General features: G+C 40.7%; 3 protein-coding genes across 3 annotated transcripts; 1 reads left to right on the top strand and 2 right to left on the bottom strand.

The window, feature by feature from the left end:
* Positions 1-302: 302 nt before the first annotated feature.
* On the bottom strand, positions 303-1551 carry LOC115012281 (trace amine-associated receptor 13c-like). Its single transcript, XM_029437829.1, has 2 exons — positions 1382-1551; positions 303-1122 (listed from the first exon to the last, which is right to left on the bottom strand). Exons 1-2 carry the CDS (start codon positions 1549-1551, stop codon positions 303-305), a joined length of 990 nt encoding a protein of 329 aa, XP_029293689.1.
* A 6912-nt stretch (positions 1552-8463) lies between these two features.
* Positions 8464-10317, top strand: sult3st1 (sulfotransferase family 3, cytosolic sulfotransferase 1). The gene is given in 7 exon segments (XM_029438606.1): positions 8464-8605; positions 8709-8734; positions 8736-8915; positions 9241-9367; positions 9692-9786; positions 9946-10117; positions 10194-10317. Coding segments are annotated over 7 exon segments (852 nt in total). The 3' UTR covers positions 10304-10317.
* Positions 10318-10358: 41 nt separating this feature from the next.
* eif3d (eukaryotic translation initiation factor 3, subunit D) lies at positions 10359-18583 on the bottom strand. The gene is made up of 16 exons (XM_029438605.1): positions 18456-18583; positions 17016-17141; positions 16883-16928; positions 16330-16466; positions 16147-16232; positions 15967-16039; positions 14078-14193; positions 13665-13797; positions 13426-13573; positions 12934-13064; positions 12443-12528; positions 12228-12357; positions 11698-11840; positions 10996-11188; positions 10792-10885; positions 10359-10468 (listed from the first exon to the last, which is right to left on the bottom strand). The coding sequence occupies exons 2-16, from the start codon at positions 17136-17138 to the stop codon at positions 10455-10457; spliced, it is 1653 nt and encodes a 550-aa protein (XP_029294465.1). The 5' UTR covers positions 17139-17141; positions 18456-18583; the 3' UTR covers positions 10359-10454.
* Between the last annotated feature and the right edge of the window lie 3480 nt (positions 18584-22063).

The raw sequence follows: 22063 nt of genomic DNA, 5'->3' as shown, positions 1-22063 counted from the left end.
CACTGCCACACTGGGAACTAATGTTTCAGATTATACAGACACTACATGAATGCAGCACAAAAGCCCTGACACAAAGTCAACAAAAGTGAACAATGATTTGTGTATCAGCCCTGTGACAAACAAACAGACAAACTGAGCTGAAAACATAACTTCTTTGGCAGAGGTAATTACAGAAGCATGTTGGATTATACTTTCAGATGAAGTCATGACAATGAACACAATGATTGTCTGATAGTGAACATGATTCATGAAGGTTTGAAAATATAAACATATACGAACAATGTTGTTTCTTCAGTCTGTCTCTACAGTATGTTAGCATCACAAGAGTCAGGCCGAAGTATCTTAAAGGTAACAATGAGTTTCATAGATTTTCTAAACCAGGGGTAAAAGAAGGCATAGATCACTGGGTTTAGACAAGAGTTCAAATACAGCAGCAATACAATAAAAAGTGAATATGAACTACTGACTTCCATATCTTCACCTTTCAGTGATGGAGAGTAATATGGAAAGAAACACATTAGAAACACAACTACAACAATACCTAGAGTCCTGGCTGCTTTCATCTCAGATTTCTTAACAGTTATACGAACTGAACTCTGGAGTGTAACAGCTGCAATATGAGAGCGCATGGCTCGAGCCTGAGACACAGCCACCACAAACACTCTCATATACAGAACTATGATGACAGTAACGGGGCCAATAAAGTTAAAGACAAAGTCAACAGTTCCTGTGATAAAGTTAATGACAATTATACACTCTCCATAGCAGGAATTATATGAATCCGGTTGTCTCAGAAAGTCCTTTAAAATGAGACAATTATAGAGAAAAGAGCAAATCCAACACAGACAAACACAGACTTTTGTTCTGTCCAGAGTAACTCTGGTGGTGTAACGTAGAGGGTCACAAATAGCCAAATAACGATCAAGTGATATGAGCACCATGTTTCCAACTGAAGAAGATGTAATGAAAAAACATACAACATGATACAGAGTACACATTATGTCACCCAGGAACCAGCAAGCCGTTGTTAAAAGGGTTCCAACAGGCATCAGCAGGAGGCCCACGAAGAAGTCTGAGACAGCCATGGAGAGGATGAGGAGGTTGGTGGGGGTGTGGAGCTGCCTGGAGAGGAAAAATATCATCACGTATGAGATTATTATCAATCGTAGCTTGTTAGTAACAGCAGTAGAACAAAGGACATTCTTATTGACATGAAATTATTCAAAATATTATGTCACACAACATCATGTTTGAATACTTAATATTTCAAAAACAATTACTATTAACTGAAACATTCATATTAAAGGAAGACATGTAGGCCTAATTCTTTTAAATATCCATCATGAAAATATATAAACTCAGGCTGAAAGTGTGTCCCTGCCTGAAGTGGGAGATAGAGATGATGACCAGCAGGTTGAGAGCTACAGTGAGCAGAGAGATGAAAAACACAAAGGTGTAAGTGAGCATGGCCTCTGACTGAGCTGGCATGGGTTTCCTGCAGGAATTGTTGAGTTGTGGAAAGCAGAGTTCAGCTCCTTCTGAAGTCTCCATCTGCAGAGGGAGGTGGTGAGAAGCTGCTGAGTTCTGGCAAAGCTCTCTGTTATTCAGCTGATTTATCTCTTCTCATCTCTCTTTCCAGACTGCTGCTATTTTCTTCTCCAGCAAAGACTGAAATCCCTCCTCTGTACTTTGTTTTCTGTAGTTACTAAGACAATGCGAGCCGTGTGTCGGCCGTGTCTGAAAACAGTGTGACCCTCGAGGTATTGACCCCACAGCATCATGATTCTGATAGTGAACGTGATTCATGAAGGAGTGTGGTGAAGATTGGTGACTCCAACCCTACATTATTACAGAATATTATGATATCTTTAAAATGATAAACCAACAGGAACTGAATGAAGAATGTTAAGCTACAAAACGTTTACAACCCCATCCTTCGTGTTTTACGAGCATTACACATTCCTGATCATGACCTGTAATGTAATCACAGATAAGGAAAACACACACAAAGACATAAACAAATTAAAACAAAGAAATATTTGAATGCAAAATACATTGAATTTTATTTGACCTTTCACGCTGAGCCAACATAACGTGGAACGTCACCTCTCTGTGGGGGAAGGAGTCAGAACTAGTGCGGGAGGTGGAGCGCTACCAATTGGATCTGGTAGGGCTTACCTTTACGCACAGTCTTGGCTCTGGAACCGTACTCCTGGATAGGGGTTGGACTCTATTCTTATCCAGAGTTGCCCATGGTGTGAGGCGTCGGGCCGGGGTGGGGATACTCACTAGCCCCCGGCTGAGCGCCACTACGTTGGAGTTTACCCCGGTGAACGAGAGGCCTTTGGGTTATGGGGGGGAAAACTCTGACTGTTGTTTGTGCCTATGCCCCAAACCGCAGTTCGGAGTATTCGGCCTTGTGGAGACCCTGAATGGAGCCCTGCAGGGGGCTCCAGTAGGGGACTCCGTAGTCTTTCTGGGAGACTTCAACGCACACGTGGGAAACGATGGAGACACCTGGAGAGGTGTGATTGGCCTCCCTGATCTAAACCCGAACGGTCGTTTGTTGTTGGACTTCTGTGCTAGTCATGGAATGGCCATAACAAACACCATGTTCGAACATAAGGATGCTCATAAGTGTACAGTGGTACCAGAGCACCCTAGGCCAAAGGTCAATGATCGATTTTGTAATCGTATCATCTGATCTGAGGCCGCATGTTTTGGACACTCGGGTGAAGAGAGGGCCGGAGCTGTCAACTGATCACCATCTGGTGGTGAGTTGGATCAAGGGGTGGGGGAAGACTCTGGACAGACCTGGTAGACCCAAACGGGTAGTGCGGGTGAACTGGGAACGTCTGGAGGAAGCCCCTGTCCTGGGGATCTTCAACTCACACCTCCGGTCTACATGTGTTTTGTGGATCTGTAGAAGGCGTATGATCGGGTCCCCCGGGTGATACTGTGGGAGGTGCTGCGGGAGTATGGGGTGAGGGGGTCACTTTTGAGGGCCATCCAATCCCTGTACACCCAAAGCGAGAGTTGTGTCCGGATACTCGGCAGTAAGTCGGACTCGTTTCCAGTGAATGTTGGCCTCCGCCAGGGCTGCGCTTTATCACCAATCCTGTTCGTGATTTTCATGGATAGGATATCGAGGCATAGTCGTGGAGGAGAGGGGTTGCAGTTCGGTGACTTGAGGATCTCATCGCTGCTCTTTGCAGATGATGTGGTCCTGGCATCATGGGTCTGTGACCTTCAACAGTCACTGGATCGGTTCGCAGCTGAGTGTGAAGTGGTTGGGATGAGGATCAAGGATATGACAAGGCCATATCTCCACAATGCTAAGACCTATAACCCTGAAACTTTGGAATCATCATCCTTGTGCACAGTCCTCCACATGTGCCTTTGGTTGAAGCAAATCAGAGTGAGTGACATTTTTGCGCTTTTGAGCTGAAAAGTCAAATCCCGAGTCAAGCCAAATATTGTCTGATCGTTTTTCTTTTCACACCACTGAATGGGGGATAGTACATAGGGGGATAGTACAGCCCAAATATCAGCCTCTTAGCCCAAGGGATTGTGGAGACCTGACCCTGTCCCATTCCTATACCCTGAAATGTATGGTAAGGTATTTGCCAGTGCACAGACTTGTTGGATTGCCATACCTTACCTATATCCCAGGGTGAGCTGTTATGGCCCCTGTCCACTTCCAACACCCTGGGCCCCTGTACTAAGGTGTCTGAAGTGGACAAAGTGTCACTCAATCATGCCCCATCAAGCGTCCATCGAATTTCCTTTGAGAGTGTAAAACCATGCCCGGACATCCCTTCATCCAGGGCATAGGACACGAAACGTAGTCGACGTAGGCCCCAATCCCCAATTTTTAGGACCCCCAGATGGCCCTTATATAGCTCTTCACACCAGTGACACTGAACCCCTCGACAGAAGTCTATGAAACTACAAGCAGGCCACAGATTGCATGTTGAATTCTTTTCTTTTGCTGCCTCTTCTCGTGCTTCTTCTTACCGCTTCTCCTCGTCTACTTTTGCTTCTTCGGAACCTGCCACAACGACCGAAACCCCAGCCAAAGAGGGGGTGACAAGTCCCAACAACAGACTGAGAGAGATAGAGAGAGGTGGAGAAGATCGCTCTAATCGACGTGGGAACAAGGTCCAAAATGCTGACAACGTCCAAAATGCCAAGGTCCAAACCCAACCTGCTACCACTTCACTTCTGTTGATCAGAACCGGCAGGTGAAATAACACATTTTCATGACCTTCTTCATTAATTTGCCATTTATCTTACTTTTTAATTGTCTAGTTTTGTAGTTATTAGTTCAATAAACATTTAATTTATAGAAAATGTGATCCCATGATTGGTGTGCATATGAAATATCACGTCAATGTACACCAGGCCAGAACTCCATAGAAGCCTTCAAATTATACGTCTACATTAATTATGGCTATCAATTTTTCCTTTAGATGGGTGGTGCTCCAAGCATCCAAGTGTTTCTAATAGTCGAAGTTGAGTCCCATCACTCTTCTTCACCCTTTGTACCAATTCATGTGTTTATAATATATCCTTTTGAGTCATTACTTATCAATATATATTTTGGCATTAATTATTACATCTGCTACATGCAATTTGACACTATTAAGATTACATTGACTTTTAAATGTAGATAATAGTAAATCATAATAACAGGTCGTAACAGACAGAAATCTGAGTACTGGTAAGGTATTCCAACTTAACACAACTAGATGATGGACATTTACATTTCACTAATTTAAAGTTAAGTTAATGTTAGCCCAAAAGACACACAATGAACATTAAATCAACTCTAATAATGACCTGTTTTGATTGGTTGACTTTGTTATTGAATATCTCAATCAGGTAGTTCTGAAACTCCACAGTTAGGTGAGCCTTAACAGGAGAATATCACACAATCTCTCGCTAATCAGACCATATCCAACAAAATCCCTTCAGTGTACCTTGACTCTAAAAATAATGCACTAAAGATTTATTAGGTTAGCCAAACTTGGAACAATGTAAAGATTCAAGTGGCTGACTTGGACATTCTACCAGCTGCCAACAATCCAATCTACTCTGCTATGATGCTCCGGTCCTGACTCCTCCACATCCAGATAGTAGACTCTGTGTCCACAGTCAGTCAAGTTCTAGCTCCCTGGTTTACCGTTCCCGGACCTAAGTTAACTAAGTAACTTCATTTCTTTTGTTACTGTTAATGGCTGACTGTTAGTTTAAGAAGTGTTCACATACAAAAAGGCTGGATTATGTGCCTGGCACAACTTCACCTGGTGTCTGCTAATGTGTATGGGTCAACGTCATATATTAAAATTCAAGCATTCAATTTCCTACATTGATATTCTAATGTGCCCTTTGTGTGAAGCATCCTGCACACAGTACAACCAGCTCCTTCTCAATATATCAATGAAAGCGCACCAGTATAGGAGGTGGTCGGAGGCTATGGCACAGTCTGGGGCACACGCCGCGGTGAACTTGGTCCAGTTTAGGTGGACAGGAGAAATAATTCCTAACTTTTTTCAAGAATCTCACACATAATAATAATCTGTATCCTACAATATACTTTTCTATCTCTCTGTCCTTCTCACACAAACACACACACACACACACACACACACACACACACACACACACACACACACACACACACACACACACACACACACAATGATGCCCATTAGACAGGATTCGTGTCACACACAACAAACATCCACATATAGTTATTGCTCTCTTGTGAATTTCTCTCGTTAAGGATTCACACCTTCTTGTATTCTTTGCAAACTCTAATCTCAGAGGGATAATTCCAATCAGAGGTGTAAAGAGAAGCCTCCATTATCCAAAGTCAACATATGATGTAAAGTCCACACATCAACACATGATGCAACATAGTTCTTTGTAAGTTCTTCTACAGTTTGAAACTAGTGATTATCTAAATCAGGTTGCATCACTTAAACTTAAGAAATGTCTGATAGTAAAGACTTTAGTAATGTGTAAATCAGTTACTACATCTGTAACGTTGTCCAGTGAAGAACACATGGCTCTGTGAACAGTCAATGTAGCATCACAAGCTAGCATGACATTACATATTTAGAGGCGTAAAACATCATGAAGATATCTTTTATAAATGTAGATATTACTTTGATTTATTAATGTCTGTGTGCTCCAGTCATGTTCACACACACCACAACTGATTTAATTCCCTTAAAATCTGTTCAAGTGTCAGAGCCATTCTTCTGTGAACTTGGCTAACAAGGCTTTGATTGACTTTAACTGCATGCTGTAATTATCAATAAATGCAGTTTGAGGTACTTTAATGAAAAATCATTAAAAAGAAATATGCATAAACAAGTAGAATAAGGAACTGTGGCCATGTGTGTGCACCTGCTATATTTACATTTGTATGTTTAAGTTTGACAGCTGGAATATTTCCTTTCAAACAAATGACATGACATGTGTTTGTTTTGTTTCTGGCATCTCCACACCCTCACTCACATGTTTGCAATATCACCAGTCCACCTTCAGACAGTGATTATAGGATGCTTTTGTTGTTTGTCTCATTGTCTCACAACATCCCCGTGAACATGAGAAGAGTTATCTGTGTTCGTCTATATTGGGACTAATACCTTTCATTTTTACCGTCCTTCAATAGGAATATTTGTGTGTGGACCAGAGTCCAGAGAGATTTAAAACAAATTATAATCTAATGTCTCAAATAAGTCTTGATTTCTTTATTCTGTTGACAATACTTGCATATACAGAGCACTGACATACTATACTATGAATTTTTATGACATTTGTATAGCTAACTATACTCCATCCATCGTCTACCACTTATCCGGGGTCAGGTCGCAGGGGCAGCAGCTTCAGTAGGGAACTCCAAACTTCCCTTTTCCGGGCCACATCCTCCAGCTCCGACTGGGGGATCCCGAGGCGTTCCAGGCCAGTGTGGAGATATAATCTCTCCACCGAGTCCTGGGTCTTCCCCGGGGTCTCCTCCCAGCTGGACGTGCCTGGAACACCTCCCTAGGGAGGCGCCCAGGTGGCTCCTTACTAGATGCCGAACCACCTCAACTGGCTCCTGTCAACGCAAAGGAGCAGCGGCTCTACTCCGAGTCTCTTACGGATGGCTGAGCTTCTCACCCTATCTCCAAGGGAGACGCCACCCGTCTGAGAAAACCCATTTGGACCACTTGTACCTGCGATCTTGTTCTTTCGGTCATGACCAAACCGTCATGACCATAGGTGACGGTGGGAGCAAAGATCGACCGGTAGATCAAGAGCTTTGCCTTCTGGCTCAGTTCTCTTTTTGTCACAACGGTGCGGTAAAGCGAATGCAATACATTCTCCTCATCCTGGTTTGACCACATCAGGGAGTGGCACTCAAAGAGAGGCCAGTAAAAACATCCTCTTCCTGAACTTTGAGGACATGATTTTGGTAAGATGTGGTCTTCCCTGCAATTATTCAACATATTAGTGAGGGGGTGCACTTCACGTCCTTTTATACCATGAAATAAAAATGGCCACGTTCTTTAGAATATATAGAAATAAATTATTAGCCAGTGTTTAAACTTGTAGGCTTCTGTGAAGTAAATAAACTCCTGATTGTATTGTGTCACATTTAATGATTATCACATGTACTCGTCCACCTCAATCAAAATGTATTATTGCACAACATGTATTTCTGCACAAATGTATAATGAGCACTATATTAGTTATGAATGAAGCACTGTAGGTTCTCTTCAAAGAGTTTCAGGTCTACCTCCATCTCACCACAACAAGACGGCCCACCAAGGGGCATAACCGCGCCAACATGGATCAATGAGGGACGACGACACCCTTCTGTAGAGAATATAGCAAAATGTTTATGATGTTTTTGTATCACTTTCACTTGTACCAACAGACAGCTAACTGGCTCTTTATTGATTCGGACTGTGGACTTGGTGTGTGAAAGTGTTCTCGGCTGAGGGTATTTTTGAAATGCTGTCATCATCACTTTAAATAAATAAGTATCTTGATCAACTAGAAGTTTACTGGATTCAATTGAAAGACAATCACAGCGCCCTTTGGGCTTCAAAACCCAACACTTCCGTGTCTCTTTTAGGACTTGAAGGCGGCGGTAACTAAGATCTGCCACCAGAGAAGGTGACGAGAGACTTCATGCGCAAAGGTAACGCAACAGAACTGCAGCTTGTGTGCAGAAACATGTAAACATATCAGTTAAAGTTTGTCTTGACATGAACACTGTGTTATATTTCCAGCTTACTGTTGGTGGCAGTGTAAAGCCAGCTGTCAGTGTTTCAGGAACTGTACATGAAGAAGTCAACAGCCAATTACAAGCACAAATCAAAGTCCAAAGTCCAGCGACTGCCCCTTTGTCCCGTACCTGCGAGCTGAGAGGTTTTTCTGCTCATTTCTCTCAGAAGTAACATGGAGCAGATCACCGACTATCTCTGCAGGTACAAAAACTACAACTTTGCCATCGATCTCACGACTGCAGAGCACATTGATTCACTCCAGAGCTTTGAAATTAGAGATAGTGACGTGTTCCTCGTCACTTATCCAAAGTCAGGTAAGTGAGATAAAACTCTTCATGCATCACATTAATCGTATTTACAGTTGTGTGCATTGCTGGGAACAGATTTAGTGATCAGGTAGGATGCCCCCCTCTACAGGTACTATATGGACTCAACAGATCATCAGTCTCCATCTGTGAGTTAGCCGGCGGTCTGAATGAATATCAAAACAACTTGGAGCAGATGCCGTGGCTGGAGTACAGGGAGGCTCGAGAAGATTACTCTCTCCGGCCCTCTCCACGACTCTTCGCCTCTCACCTCACCCCGGTTCTCTTGCCTCCAGGACTGAAGGACAAGAAGGCAAAGGTCCGTATTTTATGGATGCCAACCAGTCATTCATTAATTCAATCAAAACTTTATTTAAATCTGTTAATACATTGAGGTAGAGACCTCATCAATATAGCCAATAATTCAACTTTTTTCAACATTTCTATGGCTAACTATACTATAGTATATTTTGTTTTTTTTTAAAGTGTGGCATACTAACTATACTATGCCTTTATAACACTTTATGACACATGACTAAGCTAAAAATCCAAGATATCATTAAATCGTGAATAATCTGAGTGGAGTTTGGCACAGAGAATGGTATGTATTGCTCTGAACTGATTGTTGTTTGTTTTGATGTCAGATTATCTACGTGATGCGGAATCCGAAGGACAATATTGTCTCTTATTACCACTTCTGTAATAACTGTGGCGACCTGGAGACTCCCAAAGGTTTTGAGGACTTCTTTGAGCAGTATCTGAAGGGCAACGGTAAAATACCTCCAGATGATGTCCAGAGTCCAGAGAGATTTAAAACTAATTATAATCTTATGTTAAAAAAAGGTTTTGTGTTATTCGGTTGACAATGCTTGCATAATACACAGAGCACTGACAGACTATACTGTGACTTTTTAAAACAAATTTAAGACATAATACATCATAACCGCTTATATTTTTATGAATTACTATACTACCTTTTTTATGATATTTTATGGCATACTATACGACTGATGTTTTTTGTATGACTTCTTTTTCTCGTCAGTGTACTGCTGCTGTGAAATACACATTATAAAATAATGTATATCTATGATACAGTTGGAGCATCATCCTGGTTTGACCACATCAGGGAGTGGCACTCAAAGAGAGACCAGTACAACATCCTCTTCCTGAACTATGAGGACATGATTTTGGTAAGATGTGGTCTTCCCTGTAATTATTCAACATATTAGTGAGGGGGTGCACTTCACGTCCTTTTATACCATGAAATAAAAATGGCCACGTTCTTTTGAAAATATAGAAATAAATGATTAGTCAGCGTTTAAACTTGTATGCTTCCTTGTCTCTTTTAGGACCTGAAGGCGGCGGTAACTAAGATCTGCACTTTCTTAGGGAAAAACTTGAGTGACGCAGCCATTGAGCAAGTTGTGGAAAAAGCTACTTTCAATAACATGAAGAAAGACTCAAAAGCTAACTACGAGTTTCTGCCACCAGAGAAGGTGACGAGAGACTTCATGCGCAAAGGTAACGCAACAGAACTGCAGCTTGTGTGCAGAAACATGTAAAGATATCAGTTAAAGTTTGTCTTTTTTCATTACAGGTAAGATCGGTGACTGGAAGAACACCTTTAGTGCGGCTCAGAGTCAAAGAGTTGATCAACTCCTTCAGGAGAGACTCTGTGATTTGTCTCTGGAGTTCATCTGGGAGTGAGCAGAGCAGCAGAGGTTTCTATGTTTGGACTTCTGTACCAGGAATAAAACATCAATAACAGTTGGCCAATCTGTTGTCTTTATTGAATGTCAAAAGGAGTTCAATTGTGTTTCTTTGTGTTGCTTTGGGTCACTGTAGCCGACTCCACACTTCAGTTCTCTTCATCTAGAAGGAGAGAAAAGAAAACGGTTTTATATCAGTAAACAACGCAGATTAATATGGAAACTATCAGATAACAGCTGCTTCAGATTGTTTTCATCTTTACTTCATAAACTTTGATTTGAAGACTATAACAAGATTGAAATGTTTGTCTTTAGGACTTCAGGGGCAACATTGTTGAGCATTAATAATAAAAGAACATATAAATCGGCCCTAAAGTGAATCGATGGATAATCTGGTGTTCAATGTTTCCAAAACCTTTTGCACTCCTCTCTACAGAATGACAAAACCTGTCTAATTAAAAGTAACATTAGCAAACTGAATCTCACCCTCTTCCTCCTCATCCTCTTCATCTTCCTCTTCGTCCTCCTCTTCATCAGAGCTGAAGGTCCCATCGGGCAGGCTGTACACCCGAATCACTTGCTGCTCACAACACAGAACATCGACCCATTAGCTCAACACTTCACGACTTCCTGTAAAACGTTTTTAGGAATCCTTGCGGCACAAAGCAGGAGTATCACGTGGCGGCTCACCTTGTTGGGGTCCTTGAGGATGAGGTACTTGCCCTCGTCCAGCTTGCGGCAGATATCGATGACGCAGCGGAGGATGCCCCAGGCGTTCTCCATGCTCAGGTTGATCTGGCTGGCGAACTCGTTGGGTTTGAACTGCTGGGTTCCCAGGACGACGTGACGAGCGGAGTCCTTTGCGTGGTACCGAGACACGTACCTGAAGAAACACACAGTGACGCAGTCAGTCCCCGCTTTAACAAACTACGGCTGTTAGAGTGTTCGCTTATTGTCTCTATACACGTAAGCTACGATTCATTACAGGACTATTGTATCAGACTACATTCTCTTTATCCAGGTGTTCCCTAATAAACTGTCAGCTGAAAGTATATCTCCAATCAATCTGTGAATGCTGAAACATCAACAGATTATATCTTTCGCCAGGTTTCCATCCAGGCGCATCGCAGAGTTTAACCACATTTTGATCAGTTTTCCGAGGTAAGCGTTAAGTGACGTAATTACAAGAGTTACATCAGATCTGTGTGGAGCGATGAGAATACGTCATCAGCTTTAGTGGACGTTGAAGTCACAGGATTCATGTAAATCCTCATTTATTTGTTGTTTCTATTGCACTTTGTTGCTTTTATTGATATACACCAACTTTTCCTCCTCAGCCAAGCAAGATTCTTTCTAATTTTATGCATGTGTGTGTGTATGTGTGTGTCTCACCCCAGTTTGAGGTACTCTGATCCAGCCAGCATGGCGCAGCAGGTCCAGCGGGCCAGTTTGTAGCTGTTGTTCTTCAGCTCGGTGGCCAGGACGGCTCCTCTCTGAGAGTCCAGCTTCTGACGCCAGTCCACCCCGTTACAATGCTGATGATGCAACAGATCAACAAAAGCTTTGTAACAGAACGGTAACAACTCAACAGTAAAGACTCAGTGTATGATTAGTTTACTTGTCAGAAAGGCTGAACAAAGCATTTCTCAACACAAGTTGCTTTTTTAAAATAAAAACAGACATTTCACTACAGAGCATCTGGCTGAGTGATGCTTATTTCATATGTACTTTAGGGACTGAGTCTAATAAGAAGTCAGCTTCAGTCTTCCTCTTGTGAAAACACAAGAACAGAAGCGTGGTTTTGAGTGTATTTTGCGGATGTCATGATTGATGGAACCTGAGGAATCCTGAGTCCTGAGCTTCTCAACAATCTCACACACGCTCGTATTTAAACTAGTCTGTCACGTTGTGCCGCCTCTCACCCTGGAGTCCCACTCGTTGAGGGTCTTGACATTAATGAAGGACACTTCTCCGTTGGCACCGATCATCACTCCATCGTGCTCACAGCGGACAATCAGGTCGATGTCTTCCCCGAGCTTCCAGTGACGGTACCTAAACAACAAGAACAAGCCGTCAGCCTGAGAGGAAGCCGTTATTACATCAGTGTGTGCTGACAAGAGTTTTGTTTAGTGCATACCTGTAGGCTACAGAGGCCACCTCACTCTTCTCCGTGTCCTCCTCCACAAAGGGGTTGGCGGTAGGAAACTTGTGACGCTCTCCACCCTGAAGAAAAGAGAAGAACATGTAACTCAAGTACACAAATACTAAATAAAATAGAAAACAATAAGTCATTACTTTTGAAGTTAAACAAACAAAAACAAGTTTCTGCCGACAGAAAAGACGTAGACTGAAGCTTTATTACACCTAGCTTATTAAGATGTCATTTTGTACAATTCTCATTAAATTGAAACCCTAAAAATTAAAGAAATGAACTAAATAAAATATATGAATATAATACACACACACACAAGTATTTTGACTGTCACAATTAGTTTAAACTGGAACACCTTCGGGATTCATTTTGTCTTTACACACCAGGATTGTGTTAGCTTAGCTTAGCACAATGACTGAAAACAGAGGGAAACAGCTAGCATGGGTAGCAGGTAAGAGGGTTTAAACTGTTCTCACCATGCGTAAACACTGCTGGCTGAAGTTGTGGTTGATGTATGTTGCCTCCATGGCCAGGTTACGAGGCGAGTTGAAGGAGTTGCCCTCATCCTGCGGCGGCTCGTTGGCGGTCTCACTCACGGTGAGCAAATCTGAGAGGAGCAGTTACAGGCAGGTTCAAAGGCAGCGGTGGAAGAAGTATTCAGACCCTTAACTTTAGTAAAAGTACTTAAACCACTGTGAAAATACTCCACAGCAACTTTTATAACCTTCCTGAAGTAAAAGTATTTAAGTCTCATCAGCTAAATGTACTTCTCTAAAAAGTCAACCTTTCATGAGTTCCTCAGAAAAACAGTTTTCAGCTTTGTGACATCATCTTCCAGCTGATCAAGAAGCTTTTTAAAGACTTTATTTATCTGAAGGAGGATCTTCTCATAAATCACAAACATGGTTGCATCCGTCTAAAGTATCTTTGTGAAACCGCTGGTGTTAGTCGATCTTTAAAGGTCTCACCAAAGTCAGAGTTGTCTCTCTTGTCAAAGAACAGCTTGTTGCCCACTCTCTGCACGATGATGTCCCAGGAGTTGACGGAGCGGGTGCAGCACATCAAGGTGGCCAAGATGGCGTCTGTGGCAAACACGTTACCCTGAGTCTTAGCCAGCTGGAAACAGAACAAAAACAAAATACACGTTGTTGTAAAAAGAAAGCATCACGTGTTGATGGAGCAGCTCATTGTGTTTCAGCGCGTCTACCTTGCGGATGACGGGGTCATCAGTGGTCGTGACGGTGTGGAAGATCCTCTTGATGCTTTTCAGCTGCTTCTCATTGCGGGTGGTGATCCGGTCAAAAGCCTTATCGTAGTGCTCCAAAGCACCGCAGCACTCACTGCAGGAAACAAGAGGGAATTATCTCCTGTGTTTTTAATGCCAACGTTGATTGAAGCTCAATATTTCGTTTGATAAAAACATGTTGGAAATGTTCAAATCGATCTTTTCTTAAATCCTGCGCAGCGACCACCGGAATGTAACTCAATGAAAAGTATAACACTAATAATATTAGTGTGGCCTAATATTTATCTGCAACTGTGCAGAAATACAGAGTTTAAACAGAATGATAAAGAAAATTAATCTATGAATGAGTTTAATGACGGATGAGTTTCACTTACATGTCAAGAGGGTCAGCCACCTCCATGTATCTCATCTTCATCAGGCGGGGGAAGTCCATCTCCTCCTTCACCTCCCAGTCGCTTCTCACCTCCACAGAGGAGTCTCTGGGTTTCAGCTGGGCAGTAAAGTATAAGTACACGGAGGGAGAGAAGGATGTAAGGAGGGAGAGAAGGATGTAAGGAGAGAGAGAAGGATGTAAGGAGAGAGAGAAGGTTGTAAGGAAGGAGAGAGAGAAGGATGTAAGGAGAGAGAGAGGATGTAAGGAGAGAGAGAAGGATTGTAAGGGTTGTAAGGTTGTAAGGAGAGAGAGAAGGATGTAAGGAGGGAGAGAAGGTTGTAAGGAGAGAGAGAAGGTTGTAAGGAGAGAGAGAAGGATGTAAGGAGAGAGAGAAGGATGTAAGGAGGGAGAGAAGGTTGTAAGGAGAGAGAGAAGGTTGTAAGGAGGGAGAGAAGGTTGGAAGGAGGGAGAGAAGGATGTAAGGAGGGAGAGAAGGTTGTAAGGAGGGAGAGAAGGTTGTAAGGAGGGAGAGAAGGATAGTAAGGAGGGAGAGAAGGTTGTAAGGAGGGAGAGAAGGATGTAAGGAGGGAGAGAAGGATGTAAGGAGGGAGAGAAGGATAGTAAGGAGAGAGAGAAGGTTGTAAGGAGAGAGAGAGAGAGAAGGATGTAAGGAGAGAGAGAAGGATGTAAGGAGAGAGAGAAGGATGTAAGGAGGGAGAGACGGTTGTATGGAGGGAGAGAAGGATGTAAGGAGGAGAGAAGGTTGTAAGGAGAGAGAGAGAGAGAGAGAGAGAGAAGGTTGTAAGGAGGGAGAGACGGTTGTAAGGAGGGAGAGAAGGTTGTAAGGAGAGAGAGAAGGTTGTAAGGAGAGAGAGAAGGTTGTAAGGAGGGAGAGAAGGTTGTAAGGAGGGAGAGAAGGATGTAAGGAGGGAGAGAAGGTTGTAAGGAGAGAGAGAAGGTTGTAAGGAGGGAGAGAAGGTTGTAAGGAGAGAGAGAAGGATGTAAGGAGGGAGAGAAGGTTGTAAGGAGAGAGAGAAGGTTGTAAGGAGAGAGAGAAGGATGTAAGGAGAGAGAGAAGGATGTAAGGAGGGAGAGAAGGTTGTAAGGAGAGAGAGAAGGTTGTAAGGAGAGAGAGAAGGTTGTAAGGAGGGAGAGAAGGTTGGAAGGAGGGAGAGAAGGATGTAAGGAGGAGAGAAGGTTGTAAGGAGGGAGAGAAGGTTGTAAGGAGGGAAGAGAAGGATAGTAAGGAGGGAGAGAATGTTGTAAGGAGGGAGAGAAGGATGTAAGGAGGGAGAGAAGGATGTAAGGAGAGAGAAGGTTGTAAGGAGGGAGAGAGGGAGAGAAGGATGTAAGGAGAGAGAGAAGGATGTAAGGAGGGAGAGAAGGATGTAAGGAGAGAGAGAAGGATGTAAGGAGAGAGAGAAGGATGTAAGGAGAGAGAGAATGTTGTAAGGAGGGAGAGAAGGATGTAAGGAGGGAGAGAAGGATGTAAGGAGAGAGAAGGTTGTAAGGAGGGAGAGAAGGATGTAAGGAGAGAGAAGGTTGTAAGGAGGGAGAGAAGGATGTAAGGAGAGAGAGAAGGATGTAAGGAGAGAGAAGGTTGTAAGGAGAGAGAGAAGGATGTAAGGAGAGAGAGAAGGATGTAAGGAGAGAGAGAAGGTTGTAAGGAGGGAGAGAGGGAGAGAAGGATGTAAGGAGAGAGAGAAGGATGTAAGGAGAGAGAGAAGGATGTAAGGAGAGAGAAGGTTGTAAGGAGAGAGAGAAGGATGTAAGGAGAGAGAGAAGGATGTAATGAGAGAGAGAAGGATGTATATGCTGATTAATGTTCTGTCTAGCGACTCATCTATTAATGGCGGCTTGTCGCTCTTAAGCAGTAAAAAAGTGGAATACCTGAGATTTCTGGTCCCACTTCTGACGGACTCCAAACTGCTTCTGGAACTTCTTCTGCAGACGCATACGATCCCTGAACAGATAAAAACTTCAGGTTAAACTTTCTTCTCCTCGTGTGAAGCCCAAAAGGAAAAAGCATTCCACAAAGTAAAAAGAAATCAGCTGACAGACACTTCTCACCTCTCCTTTTGCTTGGCACTCTTCGGGAGCGTCTGCATGTTGAACTGAGTCATGTTCCTGCGATCTTTGTCCCTGCGCAGATTCCTCTGTTGACACAAACAGACATTATGTTATGAGCAGGTTCAAATATAACACACGACACTTAAAGAGTGTGACACTGAGTGTTTCTGTGGCCTGCTGTACCTGAGCAAACCTCATGCGGTTCCTCTGGTAGGCCGTCTTCTGCGTCTTGGCCGTGTCCACCAGCTGGAAGCTCGTCTCATCCTCCTCGTGGAAGTAGGCGTACTGACTACCGCCTCCGAACTGAGAGGAATACTTATCTGAAGACGAAATAAACACACGAGAAATCAACTTAAAATCAGTCTTTCGGCCTATTTTCATTTACTGCTGTGTGAAATAAATATGTGACAAATGAAAAGTAGTTTGTGTACATTCTAATTTTTACTAATAAGTTTCAACTGGAATGATAGAAAGAACATAAATGACGTAAATATTGCCGTAACGTGTTTTTTTTACTTTACTATAGTCGAAAAATATCTAAATGAGACACTTTCATATCATCACCGTCATGTAACGCTCAGTCCGAACACAGATGCCAGTGTTTCCACTCTTAAAAGTCAATGTGTCCTCTCAATCAGTGTTTTCAACTGTATTCCCAAACACACATTTGAAGTTAAAGGTTCTAAATAATACTTTTAGGCGGAGGTAAATCTGTGTATTCAGCCGTTTTACTCACTTGTGTATCTCTTGTCTTGATAAGTCGCTCCAGTCCAGTCAGCAACCTGACACAGAGAACAAACACTGTAAAGAAAACCCAACACAATGTGGTTCTTTCAGTTGAAAGCTTTATTTGATGTGAGAAAACAAACCTTTCCCAGACGATCTCCTTTGCTGAACGGCTGGTAGGGCATGTCTTTAAACTTCTCTGGCACCGCACAGGGACCCCATCCGGACGGATTGTCCTGGATCACAGGGGCGTTGAACTTCGCCATTACCTGAAGTCAGAGTGAAAAAGACACTTCAGTGACCAACAGCTGCATAAAACGTCTGAAATTATGTCCAGACTTGAGGGAAAAACAGTGTGTTAAGGTCTAAACATGCACAGGGTCTCAGGCAAATGAACAGCACAGATTTCTCCAGCAATGCACTAAAATAATAGGCATTGATCAGTTTGCGCAGTGGGCTAGTCATCATTGACCCCTGAACACCTGACAACAGCTGGAACAACTAAACAGAAATCTTCAACGAATCAAACCTGAAGCTGCAGAAAACAATACTTTCTTAAATCATAGATGAAGCTGCCGATTGCTTTTTACTGAATATTTAGTAATGTGGTAAATGTTCATCACATTTTCCTAAAGTGACACTAAGACTAAAACCTGCAGAAATACATTTTACATTTATATAAAGCAAGAGAAAAGCAGAAAAGCTTCACAGAAGCTTGAGATATTTTATTGATAAATAACTCAATTATACGGATTAAACTTCACTACAAGTAAAAGTCCTGTTATTAAAAAACTTAAATTAAAAGCAAAACGTATTTGGGAAAGGATTAGTGTTCATTATGCAGTGTTTAACTATTATATGTGATGTTTTTGGATTAATATCAAAGTGTATGTTGTATTTTACTGTTGATGTGCTCATTGTAACTCCTTTACATCCTGTTGGGTAGTTTAATCTACAGCAATGCATCATCTCCTTTAAGATCATCATACGTTTGTATCTTTGTCGTTGTCCTGTGAAAACCACGATTCCCTAAAAAGTCAACTTTTCATGGGTTTCTCAGACACACAGACCGGATTTTACCAGTTATTTAGCTTAAGAAGCTTTAAATTACACAATATGGGAATATTTAAGTGAAGTACAGGTAACTTGAATGTGTACTTAAGTACAGTACTTGAGTAAATGAACTTAGTTACTTTCACCAATGTTATAGTTGTACATTTTAAACAGCATCTTTAACCGATCAGCTGACATCTGGAAGCATTAGCTAACATTATCTTCGCGTTACATTAACTTGTCACATGCTAACAGAATAAGATAATATCTGGAGAATAGCGACTGGGGAACAAACGTGATTTAACGGAACCAACTACCTTAAATATTAAAGAAGACCTGAGCTTTTCTCCGCTTTGACTCGGTTAGCTAACGCTAGCTAGTCATCTTGCCAGGTGGCCGAGCTAGCTATGCTATGCTAACTGGGTTATTGGGCCACAAACACGTAGACAGAACCAGCTACAGTTTATCTTCAAACACGACTGAAAACGTTGGCTTCTCATACGTCTGTACATGTTTTACTGTAACCATACCGTTAATGATCTGACAACCAATCGGGACTTTTAATCCAGCCGGTTCTTAAACGGTGCAAATCCCCGACGAAGCGCCGGTGTGAAAGGAAGTGGCAAACTGCCGTAAAGCGGAAACTGGCTCCTACTTCCTGCCGTAAAACGAGGACAGTTTTCATAATGCTGAATGTCGATCAGGATTTAGAAAAAAAACGTGTTAGTTATAAATATATGATTATATACTGTAAATATATATGAATATATATTATGGATATTCGTGGATAATCTCACAACACAATTAGTTTGAACGTTTTATTTTGAAAGGATTCAGTTAATCCCTCAGAACCAAATTATACCAAATTATAACCAAAGAAAAAGAAAAATACATCACTTTCGAAAGGCACGTCTTTAAATGTATCTGGCACAGCACAGGGACCCTAACCGGACGGATTGTCCTGGATCACAGGGGCGTTGAACTTCACTTCACAGTGACCAACAGCTGTACAACATGTTAAGGTCTAAACATGCACTGAGTCACATCAGTGTAAATAAAAGTCAACAATTGATATTATTAATATTGACTATATATAATATATATATAATACTTACATGACAACACTTATATACCTCTGTCTCTATACATTCAAACGTTATATATATATATATATATATATATATATATATATATATATATATATATATATATATATATATATATATATATATATCAAATCTTGGCTCTCTGGCCCCCTCCAATAAGGTTTTACTCTGTAATTGTTCATATTATAATAAAGAACTTGAAAATTGAACTTGAAACTTGTCATAAATAAAAAATAAAAGTAAAACTATGAAAATTATAATTTCATGCTACAAATTTTAGATATTGTTTCATTGTTTTATTTTGAAAGAATTAAACGGAAGTGCTACAGTCTCATAATGTCACGTGTGACGTTGTGTCTTGATGTAGTTCCTCAGTGTGACCGCTGGATGGCAGCAAACACTCGCGACTTGCAGTCAGACAACTGTTATTAAAACAACTCAGTTACGCAGTTTTACCAAAACTGATGTTGTTGTTAGCATTTAAATAATAATAGTAATACTAATAATAATATCATACTGATAATTAACAACAATTAACAACAGTTATAAAGATATTAACACCGTTAGCCACTAATTTAAACGTAGTGTTGCAGTTTCTCACTGTGACCACCAGAGGGCGATGAACACTCAATACAATAGTATTACTTCCAGTGAATCCTTTCAAAATAAAACAACCAAATAATAAGTATCAGAACAAGAATAAGTATAAAAGTGAAACTATATATATTATTGTATATTCATGTTTATTTATTTTCTTTCTTTCTTTAATTCTTTCTTTAATTATGATTTCTTTATTTTATTTTTATATTTATGTTTATTCATTTTCTTACTCACTTTCTTTTCTTTCTTTCTTTAACTGATTATTTTATATTATTTTTATATTTATGTGTATTTACCTATTAACTTGTTTTCTTTCTTACCTTCTGTAATTATCATTATTGTAATATTATTTATATATTTATGTTTATCTATTTTCTTTCTTATCGTCTTTCTTTAACTATGATTATTTTATATTATTTTTATATTTAAGTTTAATTCATTAATTTACTTTTTTCTTTCTTCCTTTCTTTAACTATGTTTATTTTATATTATTTATTATATTTTAGTTAATTTCTTTTGTCTTTCTTTAACTAGGATTTTCTTTAATTATTTTTATATTTATGTGTATTCATTTTCTCACTCTCTTTTCTTTCTTTCTTTAACTAGGATTATTTTATATTATTAATTTATTTATGAACTTGTTTTCTTTATTTCCTTCTGTAACATACATTTTTATATTATCCATATAGTTATGTTTATCTAATAATCAATTAGAAATACACTTTGTCCAAGATTTAATTTAGACACTGCAAAGGTCAGGGAATCTAATTAATATACATAAAGTCGTCTGTGTGTGTTGATGGATGGTTACGCAGATATCCTGCAGATTGTCAGGGGATGAAGGATGCTGCTATCTCTGCACATCTGGTCTTTTCAACATCTGCATTCATCACTTAAACCCTAACAAACCACAGATTGTAACTCACCTGCATATTAACGCCTATAATAATCTCTGTGTGATATCTGCTATTTTAAACATTTCCTACGTTGCATCATCACCTGGCAGCCGCGCCGTGACTCATATCAAACACACCCACATGTCGTCCTTCAGGGATCTATGGAGCGGACGGCAGATGGTGAACGCAGCGTGTGCAGAAGCTTCATTATGCATCTTGATGACTCAATTCTGTATTTATACATCGTCACATTGAGTTAAGTGGTTACAGGTGGACAGAAACAATATTCTGAGATGTGCTTAATACGATTACAGTATCTTAACTTTTTCATATTTTTAGCCACATCTTTTGGTCCAGACTGAAATATCTCAACAACTGTTCAATGAATTCCCATGAAACCTTCTACAGATGTTCATGTTCCCCAGAGGATGGATCCTTTTAACTGTGCTCTATTTATGTACTTTATTTATGGATGGAAAAAGCTGCAGGAGAAACGTCTTAATTAACTGATCAACGTGTTAATTTGTATTTCTGATGCGTCTACAGACCCACTTGTTCGTGCTGACAGTGTGCAGGAGTTCTTCTTCTCCAGATCTCCCTCCTGCGCTTCTGTAAATCAGGCGCGCATAATAATAAATACTGCAAGTTATATGTGTGGCAAGAAAAACAGCCTCTGCATATTCTGAATTTTAATGTGTTTAATTCACATAATTAACACAAAAGTCAACAGTTTCACTAAAAGACTTATTTTTATTTCTTCTTACTATTGAACTATTGAAACTGCAGCAGCAGAATCAGGAAAACACAAAGAAATAAAGACAATCCAGTGTACGTGATGTATAAATACAATGCTGTCCTGATGATTTGAAGAGATTTAATTGAGTTTTAATCTGAAGAGGTTTGTGTCCCGTCGGGAAACTCGAGCTGCAGTTTAATCAACACTTCAATTTAAGAAATAAAGAAATAAAGACGAGTGGAATAAAACTCCTCATGCATCCTGATCACACTGTGGAAATAAACTTTATTCTGTGTTTGAATGTGTTGAATGTACCAAAGAGTATAAGAGCGAGGCATAACGATAGAGAGGAAGAATTTAAACAGGTATTTTGTCTTTCGAGAATAAAGTTGAAAGTTGCATCAAATTCAACTTTATTCCCGAAATTTCAAATGTATTCTCAAAATTTCGAATTTATTCCTGAAATTTTAAATTTATTCTCAAAATTGTAATTTATTCCCGACATTTCGACTTAAAAAACACAGATATATTCCGGACATTTCGACATATAATAAAAATCCCCCCCCCATTGTTTCCCTGACCCTCGGCCTTAATACTCTTCATCATAAATGTGCACCAGACTAAGACGAGATATGTAATCAAACAAAGGGAGGCATTAATGTTTATTATGTGTTGTTTTCACACGGTCTCCATAGTTCCTCCTGCCAAACAAAGTGAATAATAAGCTATTAGAGTTAACTTGTCCATATTGTTGGTGGGTGAGAGTCTGTGGGCAGAGCAGCACGCTGAGTCACCAGCTG

This window comes from Cottoperca gobio, chromosome 8 (assembly GCF_900634415.1).
Source record: "Cottoperca gobio chromosome 8, fCotGob3.1, whole genome shotgun sequence".
Classification (NCBI taxonomy): Eukaryota; Metazoa; Chordata; class Actinopteri; order Perciformes; family Bovichtidae; genus Cottoperca; species Cottoperca gobio.
Note: the sequence above shows the minus strand (reverse complement) of the source record. Positions and strands in the feature narration are given on the sequence as shown.